We start from the raw sequence: 27,841 nt of genomic DNA on the forward strand, positions 1-27,841 counted from the left end.
TATACTACTTACTGCCATATAAGGTTGTATTCTTTATTTTATTGGTCAAATGTTTCAGCTTTCCTCAATGCAAAAAAAGGATTTAATTTTAATGGTATATAAAATGAACCAGTTCTTTTATTTATTTATCTTATGGTTTTTATTTTTGAACTTTTTTTTTAATTAATCCTGGGAAAAAGAACCACTTGAAAACATTAAGTCTTCACAGTATTTTTGGACTCAATAAAATTCTTTTACTGATCTTCAAGGTGAAATTGGCATTTCAAGTTGTAACATCATTTCATAAATGTTAGATCAAAATTGAAATCACTACTTTTGGTAAAATAACTACAATACATAGCAGTAACATTAAAAGGATACAATCGTAGGTTTTTAATTTTCTGTCCTCTAGCTACAGGTCCAAATGCTCCAGCCTCCATATCATCTGCTAAGGTCATTGTGGACTCTGAAATTATCAAGTGATGATATGAAAATTTCAGTAATTTCAAGTTTAAAGCAAAATACTGCAACAAAGTTCAGGAATATGTGTCAATTTAAAATGTATATTATTAAATACTTAGCTATTTTTTCATGCATTAGCATTGATGTTCTAAAGTGTCTTCAATAATAAATTCATTCAATAATATCACTCAGCAACATTATCATTACTGTTGTGATATAAATGTTGCCTCAGTTTACAGTCAGTATGCAGGTTGTCATGGTTACATGTACATAACCAAAGACAATTGTTACCATGGATACAATGTACTTACCAGCATCATCACCCTGTTCTAGCACATCCTGGAGACAGTTGAAGAAAGAGTCCTCATCATTAGAGTGACCAATTACAGTATCGCTTCCCTTTGATTTTACAGTAGAGTTTTTGGCCTTAAGTGTACTCTCATTTTTTTCAATCACAGTCAATTGATTTTCATCTCCAGAATTAGAATCCGAGTCAGAATTCTGAGCAAAGTCATCATACTGGCTATAATAGGTGTCGGCGAGTTCTGGGCTCTCAGGTATACCTATGGGTGGATAGTTCAGAAGTCAGAATAGTAATAATATACAATTATAGCCTTTTGATAAGGTTGATACATTGGTTTTATTAACTTGGAAAAAAATAACGACCGAGGATGAAGTCTGAGGTTGATATTTTTTTTCAGTTCAAACCATGTATTGACGAAATCAAAAGGCTATGATAGTTTAATTATAAAATCACTGTTTTGATTTTTAATAATCACACGCTGATGCATGTAGCACTTGCATATGTAATGATAGAGACTGATTTTTGAAGCATTTGTAAATAATTCATTATATCTTTTAAACACGGGGGTTACACCACACAATCAAAAGTAAATTAATACATAAAATGCATTCATTAAAATGCATTTGATACACTATTTCTTACAATGATTTTATATTCTTGTAATCAAACTTATCGCTTGTCATGTTTCAAAACTTGCCAGATATTTTACACTGTTGGACAATACCAAGGGGAAGTAATTCATAATTAATCTATTTTTAGATCCACACAGTCAGCTTGCGTTTTTACAAGCTCTTTATTGCATGGCCAGTCATTAAAACTTTTTACCTGGAATCATGTGACACTATTTTAGCCAATCAGAGAGTGTGCAAAATATGATTTTATAATAATGAGTTTTACATAATGGACACATTACCAGAAACAGTACAAAAATAATACAGTACAAAAATAATTCAGTACAAAAATAATAATCCACAAACCATTAATACAACTGATCAGATCTTAGAGTTTGCTGCATTTTATGTCCAGATGTTATGTAAAATAAATTCCAAGAACTGTAATTAATACATTTTTGATCAAGGCCAAAACATAAAACCATTATGCTAATACTACTGGTCAAGTAAGAACTTAAATGATGTTTTTACTTCAGAAAACTTACCACCAGTGAGACCATTAATTACTGATCACTCAAATAAACAATTAAAGGGATGAAATCTTAATAACACTAAAAATTATAACTAATATTTCACTATTATCTCTCAAAAATATGTAGGAAAAGAAACTGGTATGATGCAGTCAATGTATTACAGCTATATTGGTGGCAGTGAGATTAGTTCATTCAAGCACAGACAGAGAACGGCAATGAAAGCTGTATCAGATGATGAACCAACTACGGGCAATGAACAAAACTGATATTGAATGAAAGCAAATTTGTGGAATTTATATCTCCCGCTTTCCTGACATATTGTAAGTAAACATTTTTTAAGTTAGGAGAAAGCATGTCATTATAGCTAGACAGAATGATAAATTTTGTTGAATCAAGGGACAGTAACTCTATTACTAAGTTTGATGATAATCAATCTTGGCCTAGTCCTGAAGGCATTTAACTTTGTTATCAAGTTTGAACAAAATCTGCTAACGGAAACGAAGCATGACGGAAGGAAAAGTCCAAATTAAAAACCAACATTTCGGTGAAAGCAGGGTATAATAAAACAATGATTTAATAATCAGGTTTGAACTATCTAATATCAAAATCCCTGAACTTCCCACGAATTCAGTTTGAATTATCTAATATTAAAATCCCCAAACGAACTACTATTAGAGCTTTAACTATCTAATATTAAAATCCTGAACTTTCTATTAATCAAGTTTGAACTACATTTATATCTAATTTTAAAATCCCTGAATTTTCTATTAATCATGTTTGAACTACATTTGTATCTAATATTAAAATCCCTGCACTTTCTATTATTATTTTAAATCATGTTTGAACTACATTTGTATCTTATATTAAAATTCCCGAACTTTCTATTAATCAAGCTTTAATTAACTAATATCAAAATCCCTGAGCTTTCTATTAATCAAGTTTGAACTACATAAATTTTGTATCTAATATTCAAATCCCTGAACTTTAATTTTCTGTACATTTATGTCTGGTAGGATAACACTAATTGTAAACAACAGTTTGGGAAACTACATTTTTATAAATCTGTCGTAAGTTTTGCACGGATTTAAATTAAATACAAAATTGGAATTAAATAGACCAGAAATTTTATACAAATGTACATATCCAAATATTAAAATCTAAAAATTGATCTATCTCTATTTACAAACAAGGCGAAATATCTACACTATAAACAAATCTATAGAGTACAATCTACAATAATATACATACATCTTGCAGACATATATAATTTCGCTTTTTGTTTTCATGATAAAAAAAAACCAAATAAATAAGTCTTACTTTTCTTGCCTGTAAAGTGAAATGGACATGAATTATTCTTAAATAAACATGCTTTATTAGATGTTCTTTAGCTTGCTGGCTTTTTTTATGAAATTTTTAAATAAAAGTAAAAATCAAACATAATCTAATCAAAATTTAATATACTCCATCAAACAAAGGGAATGACAGATCATCGTCTATAGTCAGTAATTAATTTCCCAATAAATGGACACCTAAAATTAATTCTTAAACTATCATAACGACCTCATTTCAAATCTATAACCCTGATTTTTTTAACCAAAATTTCTTACCATCTCTGAAGTCTAAAGAGGAGTGTTTCACATCGTAAACCATTTTATCTCGTAAAGGTGTAATAGGTCTCTCGTCTGGAGCCAAGATGGCCGACGTTAATTGAGCTTGGTCTACTGTTTTTGATGGTCTGAATTTTAATGTTTCCCGTTCATCTTCTGCATCATCTGCTAGATATCTAGGTACTGCAAAACCACGAACGAAAAAATAAATATGTTCATATTGCTATTATCCAGTTTAAGTATTTGGTATGTAAGTAGGCCTAATTAATATCCTATTATATAGCAGTCTTTGAACAATATTTCTGCAAATATTTTTCAAATCAATCAAATTGAAAAAAAATCAAGTCATAAGATAGTCAAATGAACTTCTATTTGATGATTACTTTGTGAAAAAGGATGGATTTGATTCTGTGAAACTAAAATATCCTTTTTCATTAACTTTGACACTAGTTCATGTAAAACATTAAGATGTCTGTTAACATACCAGGGTTATATCACAGTCTGATGATGATGGATTCTATAATTCACACTGTTAGTAACAAGTGACAAGGTGTGTATTGTCTACATTGTGAATAAATCTGTTTTACAACAAACAGGTCAATGTCACTATATTAACATTGACTTAAGGCCAAACAAAAACATGTCTGTTTCCTGTTAAATTTTACCCTAATTTTTATGATTACCCTGAATTTGAACTTTTAACTTTTAATTGAATTTTTAAAAGAAGCAATAGGTTAATGTCATGTTAACCCTCCTATACAAAAAGAATTAGAAATAAGAATTCCTATCTCAGTTGTTCAGACATATAACAGGAAATAAACATGTTTTTGTTTGGCATAATATTTAAAACAAAATCTTTACAAAATCTGAAAACATGAATTTCTTTCATACTAAAAACACTCTTTAATAATCAGATGCCTCACATTTCCAAATCTTCATTTAATCGTCTCTTATATAAAGTATATATATGGAATTTCTGAATTTGAATGACAAGAATTAATAAGGGCACTGAATGACAGAATTCAGTCATGCCAAGCTAAGAATTTATCAAATCAAATATATTAGTCAATCAAACAGTAATAGACAATATTGAACTATCACACCAATACAGAACAAAAGATCATAAGTTAGGGAGAAGAGTTCGGACAGGAAGTTCAGAGTTATCTCCACCTACCTGGAGCTGTCTTGAAATGAGCAGGAGTGACTGTTATTGCAGGAGGACTCTCTGGCTCAGAGGAAGTTGAAGAGTTCCTACGTGGTGTCCCTTTAAACATTTCTCCCTCTCCTGCACCGCCCTGCCACGCCGGGACCTGGAGAATGACCAACGGAAGAGGGGTTAGTGGACTATGCTTGTGTAGTGAACTTAAATTGGCAATTATGAGAGAAAATTATTGTTTTCTTGAAATCAATCACAAATTGCACAGTATAAGCACAATGCACAAATAACCAACTCTGAAATACATTTATAAGATATGTACAGTACAGCTCATCTATACTAAGTTTGTACTCACTGTAGTTTTATTGAGATGACTCTTAATCTTGGACTTCCTTTCCTGATTGGCAATAAGTTGTACCTTGGCAACCTCTCTGTAATTAAATCACGACAGCATTAAGTGCTTGTCATCACCATTTAACGGAATCAAATCCTGTCAGCTTTAAGTGTTTGTCATCACCATTTAACCGAATCAAATCATGACAGCGTTAAGTGTTTGTCATCACCATTTAACCGAATCAAATCATGACAGCTTTAAGTGTTTGTCATCACCATTTAACCGCCATTCTTTCTCATCATGTACCTCAACTTATTCAGGAACATATTGGCACTTTGTATTTTTCTCCCTATTGAGAGAAAAATCTTTAATGAGAATCATTGTTGGTTCATTGGAAGATTCTTTATTAACTATGTTGTACATAATTATAAGGCTTAGAACATTATGACAACAAATCTGTCAATGTCCTCAATAGGTTTGAGTTGTTAACTGCTGTCAGTTTGCATTCATAAGCAATGTAAACGAACTTCAATATTTACAGTGACATTTTTTCAAATAACTAAATTCCCATAAAACTTAAATTATTGCACCACAAACGGACATGATTGGTTATCATTGTCCCCTTTGCTGGTGAAATTCACATCTGTATATTTGAATTTTATCAATATAGAGAATTCAACTAAACATTCATAACCAATTCAGATACTAATTTCATACATTTTATATTTCCTTTGAGCAATATTATCTTAAATATACTGTGTACTGTATTTGTATGGTAATGAGGTGTACTGTATTTGTATGGTAATGAGGTGTACTGTATTTGTATGTTACTGAGGTGTACTGTATTTGTATGTTAATGAGGTGTACTGTATTTGTATGGTAATGAGGTGTACTATATTTGTATGTTAATGAGGTGTACTGTATTTGTATGTTAATGAGGTGTACTGTATTTGTATGGTAATGAGGTGTACTGTATTTGTATGGTAATGAGGTGTACTGTTTTAGTACCGCAATGAGGTGTACAGTGGACCCGCGATAATCCGGACGCCGATAGTCCGGAAAACTCGCAGTCCGGACGGAAAAGCACGGGAACGGATTTCCGTAACGTTATTTGTACTCACCAGTCCGGAAATTCGGTTTCCGATTCCGGAAGCCCATTTTGGGAACGGAAAGTACTTTTCATTAGTAAATTTCCCCCGATAATCCGGACGATTTTTTCACCACGAGGAGAGAAAAATGTCGGGCAAGTCACCCGTGTCGACAGCTGTACAGACTATCGCTTGACACTGTGCGTAGTCATAGCGACCGCTGCCAGGTCATAACCCCGGGTGTTTACCTGTGTTACAATGTAGCTCTGTTTTTATAACGGTACATTGCTTTTCTTTACGATCGACCTAAATGCTACAGTATTAAAGGGTTTTATAGTGTAGACTGGTCTTGCTTTGATCAACTTGACGTACAATATCTATTATAGTTATTTTACATAGTGCTATTTCGTAGTTAGCAATAATTAATTCACTAACATACAGTATGTGATACGATACTTAATCGATCACAAATGCATGTAATAAATTTATTATCGGTAATTAACATCACTAACAATTGTATTGGGTAAACAAGGATATCGGCTTGTAACATCGTTACGTGTTATGACGACTCATTGAAAGATGCATGTTATTAATTACACACATGGTACATTTACGTATTAAGCAGTGATCACAAGAACCGGGTTAATTACACACTAATAAGTCGTCAGATACCCCTGATTTACTTCAGTAAGTGTCACATACCAAACTACACATTGCAACTTATTCATTGTATCTTCATACTTACGTAAAAATCATATAAAAAAGCATGGACTAATGGTAAGTTGTACATAGTGGGTCTTTCATTTCACGTTTCTGATTTACGTAACAAACGTACATTGTACATAGCAGTTCGTTTATTTCAGGTTTTTAACTTACAGTAAAAAAAACCCACAAAAACACAGACTGTTGGTTAGTTGTAAAAACCGGGTCTTTCATTTCAGGTTCATAATTTACGTAAAAAAACGTACATTGTACATAGTGGGTCTTTCATTTCAGGTATTTAACGTATGTAATTTCTACTCGTTTGTGAACCTCTGGGACGTAACCCATGTGTGTTGTTTGTAGGTCACATATGCCCGCTATAAATAAAACAACTTTCACTTCACATGTTCTTTTAAAAACATTGTTTATTTTTTAGTTTCTACAAAATAAAAGAAAACAAGAATCATATCAAGAACATAAGTATATTTATTTTTTAAAAAGACTGACTATTAGACGTGTTTATGAAACGTCATTAATGTATAGAGTCAAGGGAGATAACTCTTACACAACAATTTTTTTTGACCTGGTAGACGAAATTCGGTAGTCCGGAAAACTCGTAATCCGGACGGTTTGGGCTGGGAACGAAGGTGTTCGGATTATCGAGGGTCCACTGTACTGTATTTGTATGGTAATGTGGTGTACTATATTTGTATGGTAATGTGGTGTACTGTATTTGGGTGTACTGTATTTGTATGGTAATGAGGTATACTATATTTGTATGGTAATGAGGTATATTATATTTGTATGGTAATGAGGTGTCCTGTATTTGTATGGTAATGAGGTGTCCTGTATTTGTATGGTAATGAGGTGTACTATATTTGTATGGTAATGAGGTGTACTGTATTTGTATGGTAATGAGGTGTACTGTATTTGTATGGTAATGAGGTGTACTGTATTTGTATGGTAATGAGGTGTACTGTATTTGTATGGTAATGAGGTGTACTGTATTTGTATGGTAATGAGGTGTACTGATGGATGAGGTCAGTACTTACTTGAGTCTATGAGCCTCCTCATCTGCCTGAGCCATCTTTCTCAACCTCATCCTCTCGCGTGGGGGCAGATTCTTGTACTTAACCTCTTCCTCAGTCAAACGCAAATCACTCAAGTGAGATTTCTCACGTCTGCATGGCAACACCAATGGTTAAAATTTATATGGAAAGAGATTTAAAATATGGCGGCAAAGTACATTGTACATGTATAACAGTAGAAAACAGTATGAAACATATTATTTAGGAAAGTAAATTATAAGTATGAACATTGGAATTTATATACAAATGCACTACTATTTTGTAGGAATTAAGAGGAAATGTATTTTGCCTCCATTTTGGAGAGATAAGAAGGACTATATCGTGACTATATGGATGAATAGTTTCTGTTTTATAGAAATGTAGGTAATATACACTACCCCTTTTAGGGGTATGAGGGAATATGAAGTACCAAAACTTACAATAACCGGGCAATCTCCTCAGCTTCTGTGAGAGCATTTTCTTGGTGACGAGCTTGATAATCCTTAGACATTTTCTGTAAAATTGGAAGGATATATATCTCTGAAGGATTTTAAATATTTGGATCTTTTCTAAAAAATTATCTTTTTTTTATTTAATTGAGAATTTTCAAAACCATTATAAGGAAGCCAACTGTTAAATTAAATGGCATTTGCTAGCATTTTGAATGAACTTGACAATGAACATGTATTGAAGGGCTTATTGTAGGACAATGAAATAGCATTTTGCGAGGATGTAGCTCTAAATGTGCTTAGTTAATTGATACATAAGTAGTATAAGTGGCTGTAATACAGAGACAATCTGTACTTACAGCTATGAGGCGAGATACAAAGGGGAGACAATCTGTAGGACAGTTATAAAGGGGAGACAATCTGTAGGTCAGCTATAAAGGGGAGACAATCTATAGGTCAGCTATATAGGGGAGATAATCTGTACTTACAGTTATGTGTCTGGTTATATAGGGGAGATAATCTGTACGTACAGTTATGTGTCTGGTTATATAGGGGAGATAATCTGTACTTACAGTTATGTGGCTAGTTATATAGGGGAGATAATCTGTACGTACAGTTATGTGGCTGGTTGTATAGGGGAGATAACCTGTACTTACAGTTATGTGTCTGGTTATATAGGGGAGATAATCTGTACTTACATTTATGTGTCTGGTTATATAGGGGAGATAATCTGTACTTACATTTATGTGTCTGGTTATATAGGGGAGATAACCTGTACTTACAGTTATGTGTCTGGTTATATAGGGGAGATAATCTGTACTCACAGTTATGTGTCTGGTTATATAGGGGAGATAATCTGTACTTACATTTATGTGTCTGGTTATATAGGGGAGATAATCTGTACTTACATTTATGTGTCTGGTTATATAGGGGAGATAACCTGTACTTACAGTTATGTGTCTGGTTATATAGGGGAGATAATCTGTACTTACAGTTATGTGTCTGATTATATAGGGGAGATAATCTGTACTTACATTTATGTGTCTGGTTATATAAGGGAGATAATCTGTACTTACAGTTATGTGTCTGGTTATATTTTTCGGAGATAATCTGTACTTACAGTTATGTGTCTGGTTATATAGGGGAGATAATCAGTACTTACAGTTATGTGTCTGGTTATATAGGGGAGATAATCTGTACTTACAGTTATGTGTCTGGTTATATTTTTCGGAGATAATCTGTACTTACAGTTATGTGTCTGGTTATATTTTTCGGAGATAATCTGTACTTACAGTTATGTGTCTGGTTATATTTTTCGGAGATAATCTGTACTTACATTTATGTGGCTGGTTATATAGGGGAGATAATCTGCTTTTACAATTGATGTCATGTCACCAGCTATGGTCATTTCAGGGTGATTTCCCCTGTGTGCAAGATGCTTGTGTGTGTTTTGGGAGCATATGGCATGTTCCTGTTTATCTCATTGTGATGGTGTGGAACTGATGCCAAATTTAAAGTGCTGTCTCAATGAAACATACTGCTGAAGATTCAAAACAGGACACCCCACCCGGTTCCATTAAACTGAAAACAGATGAAACAATCGTCCAACTCCAAACCATGCTGAATGCTAAACAGGGGTATCAACTACCATTTTGACAAGCTCAGCTAGGAAACAGAGTCAAAAGCCTCTAGCACAAGGACTAACTCTCAACTAAAAACCAAATTTCAAGTAGTGTCAAGGGAGACGTGAATCTGCACCAACAGCTGTGTTATATAGGTAATCCATCCTCACAGTTCCAATGTAAGTTATGGTTAGTTATACAAAGGGAGACAATCTGTACTTACAGCTATATGGTTGGCGATAAGAGGTTCCTTCAATAGGTCTGTCCCAGATGGCCGCTTCACCGGGTCTTTACTCAACATTCTAGAAACAGGTAAAATATTACAGCCTACAAAAAGGTCAAAAAAGGATTGATTCAACAGTCAGTCTTAAATATTAAAGTAACTCAGCCCTTCATGTATATACCTTAAATCCAACATTTATATAAAAAGGAAAATGATTCCTACAGAAATTGTTGAGAACACACTAAAGTATAAAGCATTAGTCTGTGGTACCAAATTCAGATTTATAAAGATTAGACACGATGTTCATGTAACAATGCTTGAAGATCAAACTACAGAATTCAGAAAAGGAAAAGACATTTAAATAAGCACAAACAAAAAACAACAATTTAAACAAAAACAAAACAACTAAATACTAAATGCATAATTGTAAATTACAAATTATTGATATTTTTTTTATTACAAACAAACGTGTTTCCCATACTTACGATAACATTATCCGATTAAGGTCCTTGGAAAACCTGTCAGGAAGCTTGGGAAGTTCTCCCTCTACAATTTTATACATGACTCCCATCAAACTTGTGCCGTCAAATGCATGGCTCAGCGTACACATTTCATACAGTATACACCCTATAGACCTGGAAACACAGACAGACAGGTTAATGAACTCAATTATACTGTCATCTAAATATTTATTTAGTGCACTCATACTTCATACAATCAAATAACTGATCTAGAATCTTTTAGATTTTTTAGATTTGGAGTTGTAGCCTTGGCTGTATGTACCTACAATATATCTGATATGGAGTTGTCACCTTGACTGTATGTACCTACAATATGTCTGATTTGAAGTTGTCACCTTGACTGTCTGTACCTACCATATGTCTGATTTGGAGTTGTCACCTTGGCTGTATGTACCTACCATATGTCTGATTTGGAGTTGTCACCTTGACTGTCTGTACCTACCATATGTCTAATTTGGAGTTGTCACCTTGGCTGTATGTACCTACCATATGTCTGGAGTTGTAGCCTTGGCTGTATGTACCTACCATATGTCTGATTTGGAGTTGTCACCTTGACTGTATGTACCTACCATATGTCTGATTTGGAGTTGTCACCTTGACTATGTACCTACCATATGTCTGATTTGGAGTTGTAGCCTTGGCTGTATGTACCTACCATATGTCTGATTTGGAGTTGTCACCTTGGCTGTATGTACCTACCATATGTCTGATTTGGAGTTGTCACCTTGACAGTCTGTACCTACCATATGTCTGATTTGGAGTTGTCACCTTGGCTGTATGTACCTACCATATGTCTGACTTGGAGTTGTCACCTTGGCTCTATGTACCTACCATATGTCTGACTTGGAGTTGTAGCCTTGGCTGTCTGTACCTACCATATGTCTGATTTGGAGTTGTAACCTTGGCTCTATGTACCTACCATATGTCTGATTTGGAGTTGTAGCCTTGGCTCTGTGTACCTACCATATGTCTGATTTGGAGTTGTAGCCTTGGCTGTATGTACCTACCATATGTCTGATTTGGAGTTGTAGCCTTGGCTGTATGTACCTACCATATGTCTGACTTGGAGTTGTAACCTTGGCTGTATATACCTACCATATGTCTGACTTGGAGTTGTAACCTTGGCTGTATGTACCTACCATATGTCTGACTTGGAGTTGTAACCTTGGCTCTATGTACCTACCATATGTCTGATTTGGAGTTGTCACCTTGGCTGTATGTACCTACCATATGTCTGATTTGGAGTTGTTGCGGTGGCTGTATGTACCTACCATATGTCTGATTTGGAGTTGTCACCTTGGCTGTATGTACCTACCATATGTCTGACTTGGAGTTGTCACCTTGGCTGTATGTACCTACCATATGTCTGACTTGGAGTTGTCACCTTGGCTGTATGTACCTACCATATGTCTGATTTGGAGTTGTAGCCTTGGCAGTATGTACCTACCATATGTCTGATTTGGAGTTGTAACCTTGGCTGTATGTACCTACCATATGTCTGGAGTTGTAGCCTTGGCTGTATGTACCTACCATATGTCTGATTTGGAGTTGTCACCTTGGCTGTATGTACAGAGGAGCCCACTTATTTGCATATCGGTTATTTGAATATCCCGCTTATTTGCATAAAATTCTCAGGTCCCGATTTTCTTCTTCTTTATCTTTGTATTTTAATCCCGTGTATTTGCATCGACTAAAACACCGACTCCCGCTTATATGCATATAAAAATTCCAAAAAATCGAAAAAATTTAATTGATTTTAGGGTATTTTTGTGATTTTCCCGTAATAAAAGTTTTATGAAAAGTGTTTTTAACTTACATATTGATTTGACACGATGTACAACGTTATCTAATCATTGGTTCCCACTTCGTCAAAACAGGTTATGTTCGATGCATCGACATCGACATTTAGTTATTATCCAGACCATATCAGTAGCATTGTGAAGAAGAATTACTCAATAAAATATTGATATGTCTCATCTTTTGATGAGATTTGTTTATTTATTATAGCATCGATCCAAACCTGTGTTCTGTGCACTTGAACACTCGCTGAGGCAGGTTGCGATCGCCGTGATTGTTTACTAGGCGCGTTGCATTGTGGGATATATGTGTAAGGAACGACAACTCTTTGTGTGTGTGCGCCATTTTCCAAAACAAACCCAAACGACAATGCACATCTCACGGTCATTTAAGACAGTCTATTGCTCAAGCAGTTCATCATCTATGATCAAACAACTAATATACTCATAGCAGGAACAAAACGCATCTCGAGACGATAATGAATGTTTATTGAAACGATCACATTGTACATCGTAGTGCCAACCCACGCGTGTATGACCGATTTCGGACCCACAGACTCGGAGTGACAAGTAGTAAACGATGAAGTACAAATGTATATGCAAATATTTGTACATTTACAAAGAATAACAACCCATTTACTCTTATATTTTAAATAACGTTTTTTTTTTAAATATGTTTTTAATGCAAATAACGTAAACAATCATATAGCGCCCGTTTTGAGTACCTACCTGACGATCTACATAGTGTATAAGAGGGGCCAAAACCCAACTCCGCCTATACGAATACTCCGGTTATTTGCATATTTTGTCATGGAAAAAGGGCTATGCAAATAAGCGGGTTGCTCTGTACCTACCATATGTCTGATTTGGAGTTGTAGCCTTGGCAGTATGTACCTACCATATGTCTGATTTGGAGTTGTAGCCTTGACTGTATGTACCTACCATATGTCTGATTTGGAGTTGTAACCTTGGCTGTATGTACCTACCATATGTCTGATTTGGAGTTGTAACCTTGGCAGTATGTACCTACCATATGTCTGATTTGGAGTTGTCACCTTGACTGTATGTACCTACCACATGTCTGACTTGGAGTTGTAGCCTTGGCTGTATGTACCTACCATATGTCTGATTTGGAGTTGTAGCCTTGGCAGTATGTACCTACCATATGTCTGATTTGGAGTTGTAGCCTTGACTGTATGTACCTACCATATGTCTGATTTGGAGTTGTAACCTTGGCTGTATGTACCTACCATATGTCTGATTTGGAGTTGTAACCTTGGCAGTATGTACCTACCATATGTCTGATTTGGAGTTGTCACCTTGGCTGTATGTACCTACCATATGTCTGATTTGGAGTTGTAACCTTGGCTGTATGTACCTACCATATGTCTGATTTGGAGTTGTAACCTTGGCAGTATGTACCTACCATATGTCTGATTTGGAGTTGTCACCTTGACTGTATGTACCTACCATATGTCTGACTTGGAGTTGTAGCCTTGGCTGTATGTACCTACCATATGTCTGATTTGGAGTTGTAGCCTTGGCAGTATGTACCTACCATATGTCTGATTTGGAGTTGTAGCCTTGACTGTATGTACCTACCATATGTCTGATTTGGAGTTGTAACCTTGGCTGTATGTACCTACCATATGTCTGATTTGGAGTTGTAACCTTGGCAGTATGTACCTACCATATGTCTGATTTGGAGTTGTCACCTTGGCTGTATGTACCTACCATATGTCTGATTTGGAGTTGTAGCCTTGACTGTATGTACCTACCATATGTCTGATTTGGAGTTGTAACCTTGGCTGTATGTACCTACCATATGTCTGATTTGGAGTTGTAACCTTGGCAGTATGTACCTACCATATGTCTGATTTGGAGTTGTAGCGTTGGCTGTATGTACCTACCATATATCTGATTTGGAGTTGTAGCCTTGGCTGTCTGTACCTACCATATGTCTGATTTGGAGTTGTTACCTTGGCTGTATGTACCTACCATATGTCTGATTTGGAGTTGTTACCTTGGCTGTATGTACCTACCATATGTCTGATATGGAGTTATCACCTTGGCTGTCTGTACCTACCATATGTCTGATATGGAGTTGTAGCCTTGGCTGTGTGTACCTACCATATGTCTGATTTGGAGTTGTAGCCTTCATGTTTGAGGACCTCAGGACTCATGTAGTAAGGAGTCCCAGTGAACGTTGATGCCAGGTCTGTTGTCCCCATCAAAATCCGAGATATTCCAAAATCACCAATTTTTATCATGTTCTTCTTGATGAATATATTTCTGGAACAATTAAAAAGTAATCAATATTAAACAGCAGTCTAAACATTTGGTGGTGTGAAGTATTGTGGTCAACATGACTTATCATGAATTTAAACTGTACATACCTACAGTACCTATAGAGTTTCACATCTCCCTTAATACCTTATTAACTTGGTTTTGTTGTCATTTTGATCTATATTTACTAATTATGAGGTATTGGTGACCAATATTTACCTTGTTTTGCAGTCACTGTGACCTGTATTTAACTGGTTTTGTTTTTTTGGTCACTGTGACCTATATTTATATGGTTTTGTGGTCATTGCGACCTATATTTAACTGGTTTTGTGGTCAGTGACCCATATTTATTTAGTTTTTTTGGTCACTGTGACCTATATTTATCTGGTTTTGTGGTCAATGTGACCTATATTTATCTTGTTTTGTGGTCACTGTGACCTGTATTTAACTGGTTTTGTGGTCAGTGACCCATATTTATTTAGTTTTTTTGGTCACTGTGACCTATATTTATCTGGTTTTGTGGTCACTGTGACCTATATTTATCTGGTTTTGTGGTCATTGTGACCTATATTTATCTGGTTTTGTGGTCACCGTGACCTACCTGGTTTTGAGGTCTCTGTGTAACACTCTACGTGTGTGCATGTAGTGAACAGCCAGGACCAACTGGACAAACCAGTCCAGCACAGTTTTCTCATCAAACTGTTTCTTATTCTTCTTTAAATCATTAATCTTCATGTCCAAGTCTCCTCCCTACAACAGAAATAATCAAGATAGCCAAAAAATGGTCAGTCATCAATATAATATCTGTCATACATGTTAACCATTGCTCAGTCAATCATCCATGTTAATGATAAGTCTACATGCTACATCAATTCTGTATTACAAAACCTGGTTTTATGGATGTATAACACAGTCTGTGGTCATATAGGAGCAGTAAACGAGGACACAAGCTATCCTACATTCTCGATACTATCTTTACTTTTGCTCTTTGAATTTATCATGGCAAAAACAACAAAAGACCTGAATAATCACAAGTTTTCTATACTTACCTCACAAAACTCAGTAATGATACAGAACACATCTCCATCAATAAAACTGTCATGAAACTTGACAATGCTCGGGTGTAGAAGTTTAGAGAGGACACGTGCCTCTTTAGCAGCCTCTACTGTCTCATCAGGTTGTAATTCACCAACAGAGATCTCCTTCAACACCTTCCTGTGAACAGAAATAAAACATACTGTAATTCATCAATTGAGATCTCCCTCAACACCTTCCTGTGAACAGAAATAAAACATACTGTAATTCATCAATTGAGATCTCCCTCAACACCTTCCTGTGAACAGAAATAAAACATACTGTAATTCATCAATTGAGATCTCCCTCAACACCTTCCTGTGAACAGAAATAAAACATACTGTAATTCATCAATTGAGATCTCCCTCAACACCTTCCTGTGAACAGAAATAAAACATACTGTAATTCATCAATTGAGATCTCCCTCAACACCTTCCTGTGAACAGAAATAAAACATACTGTAATTCATCAATTGAGATCTCCCTCAACACCTTCCTGTGAACAGAAATAAAACATACTGTAATTCATCAACAGAGATCTCCTTCAACACCTTCCTGTGAACAGAAATAAAACATACTGTAATTCATCAATTGAGATCTCCCTCAACACCTTCCTGTGAACAGAAATAAAACATACTGTAATTCATCAATTGAGATCTCCTTCAACACCTTCCTGTGAACAGAAATAAAACATACTGTAATTCACCCACAGAGATCTCCTTCAACATCTTCCTGTGAACAGAAATAAAACATACTGTAATTCATCAATTGAGATCTCCCTCAACACCTTCCTGTGAACAGAAATAAAACATACTGTAATTCATCAATTGAGATCTCCCTCAACACCTTCCTGTGAACAGAAATAAAACATACTGTAATTCATCAATTGAGATCTCCCTCAACACCTTCCTGTGAACAGAAATAAAACATACTGTAATTCATCAATTGAGATCTCCCTCAACACCTTCCTGTGAACAGAAATAAAACATACTGTAATTCATCAATTGAGATCTCCTTCAACATCTTCCTTTGGGCAGAAATGAAAACAGGCTTATATTCACCCATGGAAATCTCCTTTAACAACTTTCTGTGGACGAAAAAAAAACAACAAACAGGCTGTAACTATATTTGAGATCCCTTCAGTCCCTTCTTGTGGAAAGAAAAAATAATAATAATAACCTAGCTATACGTCACTCAGAAATCTTCAAAACCTTCCTGTTGAAAGAAAAAGTTATCAAACTCGTGCACATTTCATTCTCTGTCTGGTGATGTAAAGCATGTTTCAAAGGAATCAGATGGAAACTTATTGTGAGGAACAAATTGTTTTAACAAGTTAGTATTGTCCCCATTATCAAAGGGCAATAACTCTCAAAATACTTGATATATATATTGCATAGACATGCAAGACTTTGTCTGACTGTGGTAACCTACCAAGGAAAGGCACAACGGAATATTGGATAGACTTTAGCAGTTCTAGAGGAGTACATGCTGTTATCTAGACAATATTTGTTTTCATAGAAAGATAGCAAACTCAGTCCAAGATTTATCTACTTCTTTTTACATGATCCCTTTAACAACACACTAACCTGACCATCCCCAGGTATAAGATACATAATTTGAAGTAGACTGACAACCCTACAGGTAGCTACCTAATGATAAAAAGACTTTAGACCCCTGACAGATAGAATCAATACTGGGGTAACATAAAACAGTAGGTCAGATAGATCACTTCCTGTCACTCAACTGTCCTCATGATCAATACATAACTGTGGAACCATGCAACAAGCCAGAGAAGAGGGGAGGGGAGGGGGGATGATTTATAACTTTATGTCTTTAATTAGTACACTGCATGTACAGTCGATGATGATCATGAGGTTGTTTTTTACATCTTTGTAACTCATCAGTTTGGAGAAAGAAAATCGACAGAACAGCATCAGCTAGTTTGAGACGTGCCCGATATGAGATACCAGCTAGTTTGATGTACCTGCCCGTCTCCAGTGTTGAGACGTGCCCGATATGAGATACCAGCTAGTTTGATGTACCTGTCTGTCTCAGTGTTGAGACGACTGCCCGATATGAGATACCAGCTAGTTTGATGTACCTGCCTGTCTCCAGTGATATGAGATACCAGCTAGTTTGATGTACCTGTCTGTCTCAGTGTCGAGACGTGCCCGATACGAGATACCAGCTAGTTTGATGTACCTGTCTGTCTCAGCGTTGAGACGTGTCCGATACGAGATACCAGCTAGTTTGATGTACCTGCCTGTCTCCAGTGATATGAGATACCAGCTAGTTTGATGTACTTGCCTGTCTCCAGTGTGACAGATGTGCCCGATATGAGATACCAGCTAGTTTGATGTACCTGTCTGTCTCAGCGTTGAGACGTGCCCGATACGAGATACCAGCTAGTTTGATGTACCTGTCTGTCTCAGCGTTGAGACGTGCCTGATATGAGATACCAGCTAGTTTGATGTACCTGTCTGTCTCCAGTGTTGAGATGTGCCCGATATGAGATACCAGCTAGTTTGATGTACTTGCCTGTCTCCAGTGTTGAGATGTGCCCGATATGAGATACCAGCTAGTTTGATGTACCTGCCTGTCCCCAGTGATATGAGATACCAGCTAGTTTGATGTACCTGCCTGTCTCCAGTGATATGAGATACCAGCTAGTTTGATGTACCTGCCTGTCTCCAGTGATATGAGATACCAGCTAGTTTGATGTACCTGCCTGTCTCCATTGTTGAGACGTGCCCGATACGAGATACCAGCTAGTTTGATGTACTTGCCTGTCTCCAGTGTTGAGACGTGCCCGATATGAGATACCAGCTAGTTTGATGTACCTGCCTGTCTCGGTGTCGAGACGTGCCGATATGAGATACCAGCTAGTTTGATGTACCTGTCTGTCTCAGCGTTGAGACGTGCCCGATATGAGATACCAGCTAGTTTGATGTACCTGTCCGTCTCAGTGTTGAGATGTGCCCGATACGAGATACCAGGTAGTTTGATGTACTCGCCTGTCTCCATTGTTGAGATGTGCCCGATATGAGATACCAACTAGATTACTTGGCTTTATTTTGATCATTTGAGACAGAAATATCAAATTAAAGTACATTGCAAAATCTAAGGGAAGTAGACTTACGTTTAAAATAACTTTAATCCAGAACCAAGCTCATTATTGGCCCCCAAATAGCTCCCAGAAAATTGGATTATAACTAAACATAGGAATAGAAATCATAATATTGAATTGGGATGTTTTATTAGGAAACTTGAAACAACAGCAGTATATATATATGTATGGAACTGATAACCAATAAACATACATGATATTAATTTCATGTTTGCAGCTCCATGACAAACTAAGAATGTATAGGTATTACAGTATAATATAAATCAGCTATATTAGCTGTATAACTGTGATGTTCCCCGTGAAATACAAACGTGGGACAACACGTACAAGTGTATAGAGAGGTACATATTGTGTGTCAGTGTTCACTGTATCAACAAACTTTTGTCAACTGTTCATAGACTTTTCATCTCTCTATTCATATAATTGTATTATAATGTATAAGGTGGAAGGGATCTCGGAGATCATGACAAGGTGTTTGAGACTGGATGGTTCAGTAATAGTTTATACAGGTTTCTGAAGTTACTGCCGTTAAATTACATTCTCTACAAACACTCGGAAAAATGACTAAAGTTTATCTTACACAATCAGGACATATTAGAGCAAATGTGTTGTCATTACTAAAATCTGAATCCTAATTGTCACCTGTGATTTATTATTGCTGAAGTCAAGGCACAAACACTTAAAGCTGACAGATATTGCATAAAAGAGATTAAGAATGTTTTGGGTAGCCCTCGACTGGGGTAACATTAATCCAGCAAAGTGCTTAGCAAGTACAGGACATCCATCCCAGTATAAAATACTGACAGTGGATTAGGCCTGCTTTGTTATCCTATACATCCCCTTAATCACTCACTGAACCAGATTTTACTTTGACTTTGTCACAATCTGGGGTCAAAACCTACTGCCTTCCTCAAAAGAATAAAAACTCCATTTAAAGAATAAAAGTGAGAAAGTGTCAAGGAAAAAATCCTCAGAGAGGAAAAACTCAAACAGGAAAAGTGAGGCAGTGTCAAGGAGATATCCTCAAAGAGGAAAACACTTTGTAGCAGATTTTAGCAGAACTGGATTGAACCTAGCCCTGGTGGAAGGTAGATAAAATGTTTATAGTGTCCTTGCAGAGTTTGGAGGTCCTGGGTTTGAGTCCTTTCTGGTCATTACCTGTAGTATTAAATTTAGCGCCTAACTAAATACCCATGGCAGTGGTATAGGGTCTAGTGTGTGTCCTTAAGGTCAAAGACTTTGTTGAATTAAAGAGGAATGCAGCGGAACTGGACTGGGCTGAGCACCAGTGACAAGGAAGTTAAAATGGTAAGAGCATCTGTCTAGAATCGGAGGTCCCGGGTTTGAGTCCCGGTCTGGTCATTGTATTTTAATTCACTCTCCTGTTACACGACGAGAAGAGTGTACAGTACGGGATGTAACAGTCATGTATATACATGAAGTGAACTGAACGTGACAGCAGACACAATGGAGAAAGCTGTCATAGACTCATTCCAGCTACAATAGTAATGTTCTGTGAGCACAAAAAAGGGACAAGCATGATTAATAAAGTTTCACACTTCCTCGGAATATCCCATAGATGTTGTCACATGTATAATTAAAGGGAGCTCTGGACTGAATAAAAAAAATAAAAATTACCATATATTATCATCAAAAGAAGCATTCAACACAGTAAACAGTATATATTGTAATGAATACTCGCTTGGTTAACAGCTCAAATCACTAAAGGATATGATCTGTTCACTACCAAATATGTATAAAGGAATAAAAACAGGCCTAGTGTTGTAAAAGTTTAAAGTGTATGCATATTGAAATTATGTTTGTATTCATTTTCTATAAATCCTCATATTGCCTTCAACAATACTGAATTTTTGTCTACACTACTGATAGTCATTTTAATGCCTCCAAATACGTGTAATATAAATAGCATAGTGATAAAACAGATCATGGTTTGACTACGACATGCATGAATTTTTAAGTATGATTCAGATTTGAAAGTGATCTGAGAATTGATTTTTAATTCATTAAAAATTTATATGTACGTTTTAATTTTGGTGAATGCTTATATTACCTTTTAGTTTAGAATTGATACATGTTATAGATATCATTCATTTAAAAACTGTGATGTACCACTCCAATTGCAAACAATGCATCACAGATTATATGAAAACACTCGTTGGAAATGCACATGTCATATGTAACAACTATTTTACTTTGATGACTAACAGATAAAAATGAAGTAGTAACAGTGACCTCATTTTGGTGGCTGATATCTGAACTTCTGAATGAAAACCAAATTAACAAGAGTTATTGCTCTTTGGCAACATGAACAATATATTTATATGGTGAGGAACAATATATACGGTAAACCTCCGGTTAGTTCGAACAAAATTAAATAAATATTGACGAACCGGTTCGAATTGTTCGAAATTATGCTTCAGAAAATAAACGTTAGTTCGAACTATTCATGTCAATATCGGCGAAAATCTCGGCAGAGTGAAATCATTAGACACACACACATCCATCGTAAATCTGATACGTAACAACGGCGGCCTGAACAATGGCACATTTATAAGTAAGTAAAATAATAGAATTTTATTTAATTCAATGTTAATTGATCGTTAAACGTTTTTCATTTCGCGATAATTATGATGGTTATTGCGCGAAGCCGCTCGGTTAATGCGTAGCTACAGTAGGCCCCAAAACAGTACAGTATATGTTTCATTTGTGACACAAAAGTTAAACATTTGTACAGTATAATCTTTGCATGGTTATATATTTTATCTGAATCAGAAACTATCGCTATATTATTGTAATAAATGGTCTCTTCAATATATCAAAAGCAGTCTACATAACCTATTGCGTTTACGAAAGCACTACTGTAAAAATAGGCGATAGATTCTATATGTTGGTAAAATTAAGTCAAAACATCAACATGTCTGTTTTTAAATATGCCCAGTCGTATTATCTACCAAACATAGTTGATACCTGCAAAATTATCCATCACTAATTGGGACACATGTGGATTGTTTTGACTGGATATGAATGCTTTTCAGGTCACTCAGCACGATTGGGCAGCCGATCCTTTCAACTTTACCGCAAGCGACACCTCGCATGGCCTGCTTACCTATATAGCTAGCGTGAGGTCGCAGATTTTCAGGTAATACCTTGATTGGCCATACTTAAGAGATGTCCAGTCACAATTACATAATCATAATGCTAAGTTAACACTAGTTATATGTGAAAATACACGGACGATTTCTTAGTTTGCCATACAGCGTGAATACAAATATCGCATGTTATTTATACTAAATTTGCAATCAGCTGTCTAATGCGTGGTGCAATGTAAAAAACTGAAATAACGTTAAAATATGTGGCATATATTAAATCACAGACGCATTCTAATGATCACGCATACAATCTAATAACCTAAACGTGCTTGTTGATCAAATTGAAATCTTGGCGTTTTTTCTGGGCCGGTCATCGGGGCCGAGTCGCCGCGAGCTTTCAATGGAGTTTGCCGAAAATAATCTTACTCGACGTTCTTCATTTGACAAGTTCGAACTATCCGAAATGGTGTCAGTTATAAACAGCCAGAGTTCGCACTATTACTAGCTAAAAAAGTATTGTATTTCTAGGAAAAAATGTGTGTTCGAACTATCCGCGTGTTCGAATTAATTGGAGGTTTACCGTAAACCGATTCAATGCTAAAGATAAATGCATTGTGTATAATCACATATACAAATATGGAAATCAGAGATAAAAAATCAAATATTTTGTACAATCAAAATACCAATAAGAAATTACAACTTAATATTTGAAGTTTGAAACAGAAAAAAACTGGTTGGAATCTAAGTGAAAATTAAAATCTACAGACAAGACCAGCACGTTTTAAATATAGAAATACACATGTGAATAACTTTTACATAAAATTGAAATACTGAAATAAACAAAGAGCAATAATTAAGTTTTGCAAACAAGAGTATTGTCATTCAGAACAAAGCTCGCCTCATCAGGGGCGAGCTCACCAACTAGAATTTATATTGAAATATAATGACATTTTTGTGAACACAAACTAAAAAGTTTGTTAGCATATGGGATTCATCCTTTCAAGTGCCAGATTGCAAAAGACAACAAGTCGAGTGTTTATCAGTAAAGACAACAGATGATGAGTAGAAGTCCATACAGTAGTGACCGACAGTTGTTGAGGATCTAGATATTAAGTGTAGGTAAGAAATGATTACTTCAGCTGGCTGAAGGTTTCTGGTTAATTATTTGTTATGATGCCAAGCACCTGTCATGAGTTTCTTGCTATTGCTATATAAATATTGGTGGGGTAACAAATTATGAAATGATTCATCATGCCAATGGGTGGGGTAGGGGATCGAACCCAGCAGAGTTCAGTGGTAAGGGGCCGCATGTAATGGTACCGGTGTATGTGGTACAGTGAGAGCTGTGTTCAGGGGTGTCACCTGAGTGCTGTGACCAGCAGAGTAGATGTGTGATGCTGACACAGTTGGAGGGAGGGATTGAAGAATTTTAAGGAAATAGTTGTTGAGGGTTAATATTACTAGGTGAAATAGTTATTAAGGAAGATCCCAGGATTATACGAGGTGAAATAGTTTTTTAAGGAGATCCAAGGATTATACTAGGTAAAATAGTTGTTAAGGGAGATCCGAGGATTATACTGGTATGGGTAAAAGCCGAAAAGCGTCGAAAAGTACCATAATAGCCGAAAAGGACTTGAAAAGTGTCGAAAAGGAGCACTTATAGTTGTGAAGTTGGTATTTATTTATGTTTAGTGACATATTCTACTATGTAACAAAAGAATTAGCACAAAAATGTATCACAATCTTTACAAACCGTCTTCAAAATATGTCAAGTGATGCCCGGGCGCATTGACGTAGCGGAAAATGAAAACAACTGATCGGTCAGAAAAGGAATGATTTTCGATTATCAAGATTTAATTTAACAATCAGTGCAATTAAGATATTTGTCTTTTTACTTGAGAAGCAAATTTTAGTAAAAAGCACAACTTGCATTGATCCGTTGAACGAAGATCAGTTCTTTTCCTGTCACTATATCGGCATGTCAATTTTTCGCGACGATTTGGTGAATAAAAGCCGAGCTCTCGGTAAAAAGGTAAGTTTTTTTTATCTCATTCTTTTGAATCATAGAAGAATACGCCATTAAACATAAATATATACCTACTTCACAACAATAAGTGCTCATTTTCGACACTTTTGAAGTCCTTTTCGGCTATTACGGTACTTTTCGGCTTTTACCACAACCTTATACTAGGAAAATAGTTGTTTAGGAAGATCCGAGGATTATATTTGGTACAATAGTTGTTGAAGGAGATCCAAGGATTATTCTAGGTGATATAATTATTGAGGAAGATCCCAGGATTATATGTACTATAGGTGAAATAGTTTTTAGGGGAAAGACTGTACTTCAAAGATTTCAAGGGATGAGTGAGGAGCATGTGCATGAGCACCTGTCATGAAGATTACTCAATTACTTACAAGTCAGATCCATCAGTTGAATTCTTTTGTCTCAAGTCTTTACAGAGGTATGCTGTTCCAAAGTTACCCTTTCCGAGTTTTCTAACAATTTCATATCGATTGGCTAAAACTCTTGGAGGTTTCTTCTTGGTGGAGTTGTCGGACTTAAACTGTGACATTGTCCTTTAATGATGGCTGTTTATATGGACCACATAAACACACTGAGTTATGTGAAATATTCGGCCGCGTTGCAGTAAGAATGTCAACATTGAATCACCCCTATGACATCGACTCACCATGGGTCATTTTGACACAATAACAAAGACGACACAAAGTTCATTCAGTAATTAGACTAATACAATATCCGAGGCAGTTTTCACTAATTCTGCGACAATAAATATTTATGTGACTCTTGTTATCTTGTTGTACATGCACAAAACTCCTGTTAAATCGCTTTAACAACTAGGACGTGAGACAGTCGTCCCTTCACAGCATGGGACAGTGCCAAGTGTGTTCCCATTGTCCGCCATATTGGCGTCTATCGTTACCAGGTCAGCGTATACGGGACTAAATTAGAGGCTTTGTCAGCTTATATCTTGCATTCATGGATGCATAATGTCTTCATCATTCATCAATCGTGTCCTTGCAGCATGGCACGGGGTATATATGTCCCGTCTAAACTCCTATTTACCTTACCGTAGTACCTGCAAGCACCTGTCCTGGGAAATGGTGCATTATGGGTAAAACTCACCTGCGCATTGCAAGTTCTGACAGAAGTCCGGTTCGCTAAATGAACCGTAACAACTTTTTTTTGAAATATATTTCTATATCCATTGTCTTGTTTTCATGTCAGCCTTTTTTATTTTGCTACCAATAAATTGTAGCAAGGTAAACACAAAATAATGGAAAGTTGAGTTTCTGACAGTTAAAGAAAACTATGTTCCATGGTTTCTGATTACGTTAAGAGTGAAACGTAATCAGAAGCCTTGGCTATAGCGAAGATGAGATTATACATAAAGACTTACATATTTTTTTATAAAACTCTATATTTGTATTGGCTTATGTAATTTGTTGCCATACATTGGGCGTAAAATTTATGACAGTGGAACATATATATATATGTATGGTTTTCGTACATTTCGGATGTTGAAACGATAATAGTATTACACATAACTCTTGTATACCTGAAAAAAATCAATATCTACAATCAGAGACCTATATACTAGTATATAGGTCTCTGCTACAATTAAGATTTGAAAATTTCTTTTTGACGAAATGCAAGGTTTGGATAAAAATACAGACAGTGAAACAATTTAAACAATTAATACAAGGTTTAGATAAAAAAATACAGACAGTGAAACAATTTAAACAGTTAATACAAGGTTTAGATAAAAATACAGACAGTGAAACAATTTAAACAATTAATACAAGGTTTAGATAAAAATACAGGCAGTCAAACAATTTAAACAGTTAATACAAGGTTTAGATAAAAATACAGACAGTCAAACAATTTAAACAATTAATACAAGGTTTAGATAAAAATACAGACAGTCAAACAATTTAAACAATTAATACAAGGTTTAGATAAAAATACAGACAGTCAAACAATTTAAACAATTAATACAAGGTTTAGATAAAATACAGACAGTGAAACAATTTAAACAATTAATACAAGGTTTAGATAAAAATAGACAGTAAAAACTCTATACACCACCATACTTTATTTCCTCCAGAAGATGTTTGAATCCAAGAAATCGTCAAAGAAAATAAAGAAAATTAAGAAATAATGAATGCATTAAGATGTCAGTGCAGTAAGGTATATAACAGGAATACATTCCTCCACCGCGTGAATCAGTCAAATTGATTGGCAAACACTATATTACAAATAGCAATGCATAACACGTACAACAAATGGAGCAGACTTCATCAGGAATTGTCTTTGGACAGCGTCATCTGTGAATGGGATTCCTGGGGTCGCCCCAAATAAGCTGAGAGTAAAGGAGATATAGTATCCATGCATGCTCTTGATGTGGAGCAATTGACATAAGAACATTGGTGCCAAATTCGGTCAGAATATCGTTCATAAAATTTTGTCTTATAATGATGTTTGTACACATGGAACGGAAATGAACTGCAGCATGTCAAAATTGTCGACACAATTTATTTCACTAATTAAGCAATCATAACTTGTAGGTGCAATGTAAGTAATTATAGAGGACAAATATAATTCCCGACAAGTCTGTTTGACAAGAAAGATTTCATCTTTAAATTCTGTAAAATGATTCCTACTGTAAAGACAGTCTTTCTTGAAAAAAATATGTAATAAACCCAGCACTGAACTCAAATGCCCTATTAACGAAGTTGTCTTCTAACGACCCCCACTTAAGCATAACATTGGCCTTTTTATTAAAAAGGCAACTGAACGGAGAAAAGCAAACGTACAGAATTATTGGCCAAATATAAGCATAGTCTGAATCGACCAGCGTTAACGAACCATTTCAGCCAATCTTCCTGGATACCAATATTTTAGAAAGTGTGTTACGTATAACATGGAAAACTTTAGGTCCAGTTTGTCGTGTTTGAAATCACTTAAGCATGATTTTGACATCCACTTCATACAAGAATACTGGCTGTATGCCTTCGAGATGAAAGAGCTAAGTTCCTTCTACGATGAATTAATTTGTTCTGTGAAATGTGCGGACGACCTTGACACCCATAACTCCTCTCCAAAGGTAAAGAGGCAAAAGAGGTAAGACTCTATGCATAAGGCATAATTTACAGGACCTCGTGTCAATCTTAATGATTTCTGTATATATGTCGTGATGGGGAAATACAGTCTCCGACAATCAGTATCAATCCATTCTGGACGAATTACTTCATCCTATTCGAATAGGTGATATCACTTATTGAAACGAATAGGTGATATCACTTATTGAAACGAATAGGTGATATCACCAATTCGAAAAGGCGATATCACTTATAAAATTTCATAAATGATATCACCTATTCGAATAAGTGATATCACTTTAGAATCAATACAAGCGACTGCTCCCAAATTAGACATGTTACATATGATGGAATTGGGGAGCATACAGTTTTCCAAATTTTATAAGTGATATCACCTATTCGAATAGGTGATATCACTTAATGAAACGAATAGGTGATATCACTCATTCGAATAGGTGATATCACCAATTCGAATAGATGATATCACTTATAAAATTTCATAAGTGATATCACCTATTCGTATAGGTGATATCTATGGGGCGCCGTTTTACTATTTATTCCCATTTGGTGATATCACCTATTCGAATATGTGATATCACCAAATGGGAATAAATAGTAAAACGGCGCCCCATATATATCACTCATTCGAATAGGTGATATCACTTAAGAA

General features: G+C 35.6%; 1 protein-coding gene across 2 annotated transcripts in view; it reads right to left on the minus strand.

Annotated features, from left to right (window-relative positions):
- LOC117337445 (serine/threonine-protein kinase Nek11-like) overlaps window positions 1-25,193 on the minus strand; it is a 28,730-nt gene extending 3,537 nt beyond the window's left edge. Inside the window, exons 1-13 of one of the 2 annotated variants that reach the window (XM_033898428.1) lie at window positions 24,466-25,193; window positions 15,790-15,955; window positions 15,342-15,490; window positions 14,585-14,746; window positions 10,623-10,772; window positions 10,138-10,216; window positions 8,284-8,357; window positions 7,829-7,957; window positions 5,008-5,083; window positions 4,671-4,806; window positions 3,497-3,679; window positions 753-1,004; window positions 361-445 (exon numbers count right to left, since the gene is read on the minus strand). In XM_033898428.1, coding sequence (XP_033754319.1) covers window positions 361-445; window positions 753-1,004; window positions 3,497-3,679; window positions 4,671-4,806; window positions 5,008-5,083; window positions 7,829-7,957; window positions 8,284-8,357; window positions 10,138-10,216; window positions 10,623-10,772; window positions 14,585-14,746; window positions 15,342-15,490; window positions 15,790-15,955; window positions 24,466-24,623 — 1,799 coding nt within the window. In that variant the 5' untranslated portion in view covers window positions 24,624-25,193. The remainder of the gene's footprint in view (window positions 1-360; window positions 446-752; window positions 1,005-3,496; window positions 3,680-4,670; window positions 4,807-5,007; window positions 5,084-7,828; window positions 7,958-8,283; window positions 8,358-10,137; window positions 10,217-10,622; window positions 10,773-14,584; window positions 14,747-15,341; window positions 15,491-15,789; window positions 15,956-24,465) is intronic. The other variant, XM_033898429.1, reaches the window with a different exon arrangement.
- Between the last annotated feature and the right edge of the window lie 2,648 nt (window positions 25,194-27,841).

This window comes from Pecten maximus, chromosome 11 (assembly GCF_902652985.1).
Source record: "Pecten maximus chromosome 11, xPecMax1.1, whole genome shotgun sequence".
Lineage (NCBI taxonomy): Eukaryota > Metazoa > Mollusca > Bivalvia > Pectinida > Pectinidae > Pecten > Pecten maximus.